Genomic DNA, 8,804 nt, shown 5'->3' with positions numbered 1-8,804 from the left:
GACACTCAGTCATGGACATGTGAGCAACCAACACAGGCCAGGGCGTGGTTCTCAGCACCGAGGGTCTGCAGGCAACGCGCTCCTACAGGCAAGAGGAGGGACAGCGACCCAGGCGCGTCACACGTACACACGACCAGAACGTCATACGAAAAGGTGAGGTGGGACTTGAGCGGCCGGGAGACTGGCTCAGAAAACTCTCCTGTGTGGTCCCTGCAGCCTCCCCAGGGAAGCCCCAGAAAACAACAAGCGACGCCCACGTTCTGCTGTCTTCACGCACCGCTGGTGTGTCCTTGGCGGAGGTGGGGGACAGTTGTGTAAGAGCCACTGCGGAGAATAAGGGCATGGCACTGCAGCAGGAAAACGCCGGGAGAAAACCCAAGAAGGGCCAAGGAAACACCGAGAGGCGGGGACCCAGAGGAGGAAAACCAGGACACGGCGGCGACAGGACCAGAGGCAGAGCAGGGGTCACACGGGGTCCCGGAAGGAAAGGTTCAGCAGCGTCCACGCTTACGCAACCTGCCACCCCTGCCGGAGCGCACGGGGCGGCCCCCTGCCGTCCGTCTGGGAACGAGGTCCGAGGTCCGGTTAGGAGCTAAAAACCCTGTGGAGGAAGAAGCGAGGAGGGAGTTAGCACCACAGGAGCGAGCCTGCTTCCTTACAGACACCAGCGAGGGCCCCCTAACCTCTGTGCACATGACCTTCCCCACCGTCATTTCCTCCGCAGCCCCAGGGTCTTGGGACAGCACCCAGTACCCAGCTGTGGCTTGTCATGAACGAACTAACGAATGAGCGACTGCTTGCTCACCGACACAACCGGCCAGGGAGAGGGACATGGTGACATCAAGGGGCTCTGTGACAACCAAAGGAGCTGTGATGCTAATGGCAGTAATGTGAGCCTTCTGGACACAAAACTAGGTTTTCGAGACTGCTGTGTCATCAGGGGAAAACTGGAGGGTGCCTGAGAGGTGGAATGTGTGCCTTTGGCCCCCCCCAAAACCAGGTGGCTTCATTCCGACCTCATTTAAAGGGCACAGTGGTAGTCGCGAGGAATTCTGGGGCCGGCAATGGGGGAAGTAAGGTTGGTTGTGTCGTGGCGTGATGATCAGATTTAAATAGTCCCCATCTTGGGGTGCCCTAAATTGTTTCTAGCAATTTCCAGAGTGGAGTTATTGAAAGAATGCCAGTTGGGGTTTGCATCAATGAGACCGTTCCCAGCAATGTGAGGGGAGGGTGAGAGAGGTAGTGGGAACCGGAAGAATACAACTTTTCAGAGCCTTGAGCCAATGTTTCACTAGGGGGCACCCCAGGCAGAAGCCGGCATCCCAAGCTGGAGTTCCCACAGGCGAGCACGCATTAAAACACAAACTGCAGGCCCTGGCCGGTTGGCTCAGCGGTAGAGCATCGGCATGGCACGTGGGAGTCCCAGGTTCAATTCCTGGCCAGGGCACACAGGAGAAGCACCCATCTGCTTCTCCATCCTTTTCCCTTTCCTTCCTCTCTCTCTCTTCCCCTCCCGCAGCCAAGGCTTCATTGGAGCAAAGTTGGCTCAGGCGCTGAGAATGTCTCCATGGCCTCTGCCTCAGGCACTAGAATGGCTCCAATTGCAGTGGAGCAACGCCCTAGGTGGGCAGAGCATCGCCCCCTGGTGGGCATGCCAGGTGGATCCCGGTCGGGCGCATGCGGGAGTCTGCCTGATTGCCTCCCCGCTTCTCACTTCAGAAAAATACAAAAAAAAACCCCCCAAAAAACAAAAGAACCCTGAAACCAAACAAACAAAAGACAAAAACAAACTGCAGTACCCTAAACCCAGAGTTTTAGATTCTGCATGTCTGGAGTGGCCTAGGATTTGTATTTCTAACCCGTTTGTAGGTGTTGCGTTGCTGCTGTCTCAGGGGACTCCTCTGTGGGAAAGCCATGGTCATGAGGTCAGACATCCTTACCCATCAGGACCCAGAAGAGAGGGTTCTGCCCACCCTCTGCCCATGGGGCGGGGCCAGCTTACTCATCCATGTCTTTTTTGCTCTCCTCGATGAAGGCAATGGATTCAGATCTAAGGCGGTTGGTCACTTCATACGTTCGTAGGGTGACCCCAAAAATATCCTCATGGTAGCGGTTGTCATCCTACAGGGGCAGAAACAGTCGGGGAACAGCCCTCAAATGCCAGCCAAGGGCACAGAGAGGGGCGGCCACACTAACGCACAGGATGAACTATCCCCGAAGAAAATAGTCCCTGAAGAAGCGAGGCATAAGGCTGCGCCCCTTGGAGCACCCTAGGTCTCCAAGACTCTGTTTGTGTAAGACCCCCTGTCGTCCATGGCAGGGGTCCTGTCCAGCCCAGATGACAGTGGACACTCACGTTCCCATCCAGGAACAATGCGGCTGCTTTCTGAGGACAGAGGTGAGAAGGTGGAACAGAAACCTCACCACCTTCCCTGTTCCACCCCCCTCCTCGCTCCTGCCCAGCTCAGATCTGGCCAGGGCTGGGTTTAGCGTGAAACATCACAGCCCAGAGAGACCAGCAGAGATGGGAGAAAAGAAAACGTGCCACTAAGCACTCAGGGGACCCCTCCCTGGTTGACAGCATGGAGATGTCGTGGACACCGTGATGCATAGGTTTAAATTCAGATGTTTATGAAGAAAGCTGTGCATCTGGAGAATGGGTTTGTTTTTAGCTGGGGTGGCTTTTCAACCTTACTCTGCAGAACTCTCAAGAGTCTATGCAAGTGTCGCCTGAGGGCACTACCAAAGGCACTGAGTGAGGGCGCCCACCCCCCACAACTGTACTTGGGTCTTTGACACTTCTGCCAGGAAGTCCTTTTGTTTATTTATTTCCTTGAACCTGCTGGGGTTTTGAATCAGATTTACAGCAAGGGCTCCTTCTGCAAAAATGTTGGATTCCTGCTCATTTAGCGTAGCAAGGGGGGAGGATGGGACCGCCCCTGGAGCTCTGTGGAGATGGGGACTCAGTTTTTTCTGTTTGGGGCAGTTAGTTACATGGAGTTTGCATGCTGGGCTGCCCTTAGCCATTGTTCTGTGCACATTTGGAAAAGGCACCCCTCCGTCTGAACGGACACAGCTCACAGTTCAGGGAGCCAAGGCTGGATGGCTTACAGCGTCCACTTGCCTCCCTGGGGTCGACCTTTCTGGGCAATGGCCAACCTGCATGACTGCCCAGGGCAGTGCTACCTACCACTTGGTTCCGGGGCTAGGAAAAGTTGGGTCGGGATGGTTTCTGTCTAGCCACCCAGTGACCTACCTGCTTGCTACTTTTCACATGCCACAACCCCCAACTGTCTTTAACAACCTCACCTGCATGCCCAGCCCTCCTCCCTTCCGCTCACCTGCGGGTCGGGACCACCTAAGTCCTCTACCCCAGTCACAAGCGGGAAAAGGGCAGCGATGCCATCGTGGCTCCCCCAGCCATCGAGACAGCTGGGGTGAGGAGGAGGAGACAGGCCACTGCATGGGGTCCGGAACGGGAGCCTAGAAGCCAGCTGGTCACTCACCCGCAGCCGGCTAATGAACACGCCGGCGTCCTCCACCGAGAGCTTTCCCTGCTGGGCCATGATGCGCTGGATGGCTTTGAGGACATCGGCAGCCATGGTGACATCCCCGCAGACGTAAATGTGGCCCCCTTGCTCCTTCAGGGCTCGGTACACGGGTTCCGCCAGCTTCTCCTGCAGGATGTCCTGCACGTACTTCTGCGGGGAGCAGGGGACCCGTGAGGGGGAGCTGGGCCGCGTGGCCCCCCACCCCCAGGGAGCAGAGCCTGAGACGGGAGCTTTTGGGCAGGTAGTAGGGTTGGCGAGGTGTTCCCTGGGGGCTAGGAAGAGTGAAATCGGGGAGGAGGGAAAGTCAACCAAGGCTAGATGAATGAGCTGCTCCCCACTTTGGACCTCAACTCTGCTGAGGACCCCAGAACCATCACCTGGAGGAGCATAAGAGAGGGCACTGTTTACCTGCTCCTCTCTCCAACAACCAGTGATGACCCACAGTTGAACACTATATATTATACACTCACAGGAGCAGGGTCCTACTGCAGGTGTCCTATGCAGGAGAACCAGGGAAGCCCCAGGAAGACAGCGAGAAACGGGCCAGGTAAGGGGCTGTCAGGCTACACCTGTGCAAAGCCAGCTGCTGCAGCTGGAGCAAGCAGTGGGCTAAGAGAACACGACGTGGGCACAAGGGTGCTTGCTACAGCCTCCAGGGAACTCGTCTGGTTTGTTCCGGGATGTCTTTAGCCCAGGAACCTTCCCTCCGGGTGAGGCTGACATTCAGCTGGTACACCTGGCCTGGCTGTCCTAGTTGTTAAAATGTCTATCTACGTCTACGCCAGTGGTCAAGGGGCCAGATTCTCTGAGTTTCCCCCTCACCCCAGCTGTCCTGACCCCCCTTCCTGGGACCCACCATCCCCCAGACCTCCCCAAAATTCAGCAGGAGTGTGCTCCAGTCCTGTGTGGCCCATGCCTGTTCTGACTGGTTGGGTCTCTTATGGGCTGTTAACTATGTTTTTAAATTCACATTAAAGTTGTTTTTTTTTTTTACTGTGTATTTTAAAAAACACATAACATAAAATTTACCATTTAACCACTTTAAAGTGTATGAGTCAGTGGCATTAAGTGCATTCACGATGTTGTACAACCATCACCAGCATCTAGTTCCAAACCTTTGCTCGCCCCAGCTGAAGCTCGTACAGATTAGGAGTCACTCCCCCCTCCCCCTCCCCCTCCCCCAGCCCCTGGCAACCACAATCTGCCTTCTGTCTCTATGGACTTGGCAGTTTCCAACACTACTGCATATAAGCGGCATCCTATACTACGAGCTGTTAAATATTTTAAATCGATAATTTTAGGCTCCATGCTTCCTGAAGAGCAGAGCGATTTCACGATTTCACGGAGGACTCGGGAAGGAGAAGGGGGCTTCGGGGAGGGGGCATGCATGCGTGCACCAGCGTGCCTGAGCGAAGGCCGGGTGGGGGACTGGGGATGAAATGGGGTTACCTTTGGTTTGTCTGGCTCCCGGGAGTAGGCGGTGTGCAGCTCTCGGAAGACCCCCGTGTTCCTGGCCTGTAGGGTCTCCTCCTTGTAGATGTGGTCTATCTTGGACTGCCGGCACCCAAAGACCAGGACCATGGGGCAGGGACTCATTCCTGGGGACCAGGAAGATCTCATGTCACCAGCAGCTCTGATGCCTGATTTGGGGGTGGCTGGTAGTGCCGGGGGGGGGGCTACTGGGAGCCTCAGCGGGTACCGTGCGGAGAAAGGTACACGAACACAGCGGCAGGCCAGTATATGGACTCACACACGCAGACACGCACACAAACAGAAGTAGGTTACGTGTGCTCAGACTTTAGCAAACCTCCCTTGCCTGGGACTCAAGCTTTCCACCTGACCCATGTGGGAAGTGCTAAGAGCCCAGACCTTGGTGCTCTACTGCCTGGGTTCAAATCCCAGCTCTGTCTGACAGTGAACAACTTACTTAACTTTCCATGCCTCCGTTTCCTCCACGTACAAAACGGAGATAATAACAGCAACTGCCTTACGGGGTTATTGTTTAAAAATGAACGCCAAACACTAGCACTGTGCCTAGCACAGAGCAAATACTGCAGAAAGGTGACAGTTCCGTAGGGGCAGGTTTCTTTGTTTGGTTGTTTGTTTTTAAGTTTTTTCTGTCTTGTTTGTTGGCACGCCTACAGCGCCTACAGAAGTGTTTGGCGTTTATTAGATGCTCAATAAATCCGTTTACGGACAACACTGTGAGCTCATTTGCGTGCGTCTCACCCAGCAAAGCCTGCCCTTGCATCAGAGCCTCTGAGATTCCCATGAGCACACACATCCATTTGCGAAGGCTCCGTGCTCACCCCTTCCAGGGTTGCTTGAACTTTACGGAGGGGTCCTATCTTAACCATCAGAGAAATGTAGACTTTCTGGCCCCAGCATGAGCAGAGTAGAAGATTTGTTTGGACAGGTCCTCTGAATTACGCCAGGGTTGGGAAATTTCCAGGCCCTAGGGTGAGCTGACTGCCAGATTTGTTTGGACAGGTCCTCTGAATAACACCACGGGCCAGGTCAGAACTGGCCACCTGCCCCCCCCCCCAACCCTCCCCAGGCAGCGATGTAACGGAGAGATAATGCCATCACGTATCTCCGAGCTGCTGAGGCACAGGGGGCCTCCCCTCCCCGGGTCCAGGGGGCAGAAAGCACGTGACTGCTGGCCCGGGACCCACCTTTGTGCTGGATATCGAACTGCCGCTGCTGCCAGAAGCTCCGGAAGGGGGCGATGCCGGTGCCTGGGCCAACCAGGATGCAGGGCACTTGGGGGTTCCGGGGCAGGTGGAAGCTGGGCGCTCTGGACCAGGAAGACAAAATCAGGCTTCCTGAGTCAACTGTGATCATGAACGGTTGGGTCTTGGGTAGACCAGGTGGCTGGCCATCTTGGGTAGAATTACAGCAGGACCTGCAACTCTTTGGCCTGGGTCAGGTGCCCCTCATTGGGGTGGGAGTTCCCACAGACGTGGATAATTCCAAAAGCAGGAGGTCCTCAGAGTCTGGCTGTCCCTCCATTTCCCAAATATTCCCAGTGCTGTGCTGAGCCGAGCCACTGAGAGCAGTGGGTTGATCGGACTCGGTTTCCCGACCTCAGTACTACCGACCTTCGGGGGCTGTGTACTTGTCTGTTGTGGGGACCGTTCTGTGCATTGTAGGCTATTGAGCCGCACCCCAGCCTCCACCCACTAGATTCCAGAAACAACCTCCTGCAGTGACAACCAAGAATATCTCCGGATATTATCAAATGTCACTTGGGAGGGTGGAAGAAATTACCCCCTCATTGAGGACCATCCATGAGATCTATAATCAGGGAGTCACCTGGGGGTGTTAAAAGGGATTCCTGGGCCATGCAGGGAGGCTGGACTAGGACACCTTGTTTCTGAAGCACCCCTGAAGGTGTGTGGGCCATCCCATGAATGTTCTACCTTCAACAGTCGGGAACATGGCCGGCCAAGGTCACTGCTCAGGTAGAGAACGTATTGGTTGACAAAGCAGATACTTACCATGAGCCTGAGTTCAGGCATAGCCTTCATTCTTTTTTATAGTATTATTTTTTATTTGGTTGATTGATTGTGTTAGGAACACTTGCCATGAAACCTACCTTCTTAACAAATTTTTAAGTGCACAATGAAGTATGGTGATTTATAGGCAAGAATATCCTTTAAAACTGGGTTTGGGGAGGAAGGCTCTGGTGGATAGGGTTGGGGGAAGGTGTTTGGATCTCCCCTGTTTCTCAGAAGTTGGGGACAGATGGGGTGTCTTATAGAATTTGGATAGATCCTTCCCCTGGTCTGCAAACTGCATGAAGGCTGAGACTGTATCTACCTGGTTCCCCACTGTAGCCTCAGCATCGAGCATAGTGCATGTACTTGATGCAAATCCATTGTATTGACTTGACCTTGGCTAGAGGACTTCTTCAGCTTCTGCTGTGTTCCGTCTAGTGACAACTTGGAGGGATGCAGAACGTTGAGCCCATCTGATTCAGCCGTCTCTCCAGAGCCCTTCGGGCTGGCCCACCTACCCGCCCTGACTCAGGACATCAGTACACAGATTTGGGACGGCTGCTCATGGCCCAGCATTCGCCACTCACCCTCTCACGAAACAGGGCACCACCTCGTCAGACTGTATCCGGTTGAGCCAGGAGGAGCACACGCCGTGGTGAATTGGTCCTTCTCCATCTGGCGGAACAACCGAGGTGGTCTGGCTCACGTCCTGTCCCCCAGCGTCCCTGTCATTGGTCTCCCCCTCCCTTCTGCCCAGAAGGCCAACGCCACGTTTCTGCCTAGGAGTTTCTTGCCTAGACCCCTTCCTCTGAAGGGGAAGACGAAATGGTCTAGCATAGCTGGGGGTGGGCATGTGAGATGTGAACATGCCTGGGGTCTTGCTGGGTAGGCATGCATCGGATTCAAATCCTGCCTACTAAAAGGGCCCTGGCCAGAGTGTTTTCTCTGTTTGCTGGAATCCTGGGCTCAGAACTCTCTCAGGCACCGAGCACTTTAATTGCTTTTTTAAGGAGGGAAAGCCCGGGAGGAAAAAGTCAGGTTTTTGACTGACCTCCAACCAGCTGAACTTCCTACAGCAGGGCGCTCCCCGCTTGCTGGGAGGCCATGGTTATGGTGGCTTGTTCTAGCGGCTGCCTTGGGGGTGTGAGGGGAGGAAGGGAGTAATGCAAATCCCATCCTAAGTCGGCATGGAGATGGCTCTGTCTAAGGGGACACTTGGTCTGCCCTGCTTCTTCCCAAAGCTTCCTGGCTATGGATGTGGGTCTCCAGCCAGGGATTTGGGATCTGGCAGACCGGCAGGGGCCCCAGGCAGGGTGGGGTGCGGGGAGATGTAGACATGGGGATGGCCGACCCGGAGGCTCTCCCAGTGCCTTGGCCCACCTCGGGTGCGGTAGGAGACGATGGCCACGGTGAGGTGCACCTCGTCGGGGTACATGTCCGGGGAGGAGCTGATGGAGTAGTAGCGAGGCTGCAGCAGCGACAGCTGCGTCAGGAGCAGCGTGGTGGGCATCTGAACGGATGGGAACTCCTCCAGCACCTCCACAATGGTGGGGTTCTTGCCCCATTTCCATTCCTCGTACTCCTGCAAACCCTGTGCCAGGGAAAGGGACAGAGGGGAGCTCTCACTCAGACCCTGGAACAAATTTCCAGCGAGGGCTTGAGGAGGTCCGGGGAAGAAGGCAAATAGAAAATAGTAATATAACAGTTAACACATCCACAGTCAATATTCCGTGCCCGGTTTTAACTCGCTCGA

The 8,804-nt window shown here is 55.0% G+C and overlaps 1 protein-coding gene across 5 annotated transcripts in view; it reads right to left on the bottom strand.

The window, feature by feature from the left end:
* Positions 1 to 243: 243 nt before the first annotated feature.
* The window catches only part of NOS1 (nitric oxide synthase 1), a 153,272-nt gene continuing 144,711 nt past the window's right edge, over positions 244 to 8,804 (bottom strand). For all 5 annotated transcript variants that reach the window (XM_066260480.1, XM_066260484.1, XM_066260482.1 and 2 more), the window contains 7 exons: positions 8,432 to 8,642; positions 7,639 to 7,726; positions 6,227 to 6,348; positions 5,001 to 5,149; positions 3,507 to 3,701; positions 2,003 to 2,121; positions 244 to 601 (listed from right to left, as the gene is read on the bottom strand). In XM_066260480.1, the coding sequence (XP_066116577.1) occupies positions 586 to 601; positions 2,003 to 2,121; positions 3,507 to 3,701; positions 5,001 to 5,149; positions 6,227 to 6,348; positions 7,639 to 7,726; positions 8,432 to 8,642 (900 nt within the window). In that variant the 3' untranslated portion in view covers positions 244 to 585. The remainder of the gene's footprint in view (positions 602 to 2,002; positions 2,122 to 3,506; positions 3,702 to 5,000; positions 5,150 to 6,226; positions 6,349 to 7,638; positions 7,727 to 8,431; positions 8,643 to 8,804) is intronic.

This window comes from Saccopteryx bilineata, chromosome 2 (genome assembly GCF_036850765.1).
Source record: "Saccopteryx bilineata isolate mSacBil1 chromosome 2, mSacBil1_pri_phased_curated, whole genome shotgun sequence".
Classification (NCBI taxonomy): Eukaryota; Metazoa; Chordata; class Mammalia; order Chiroptera; family Emballonuridae; genus Saccopteryx; species Saccopteryx bilineata.
Note: the sequence above shows the minus strand (reverse complement) of the source record. Positions and strands in the feature narration are given on the sequence as shown.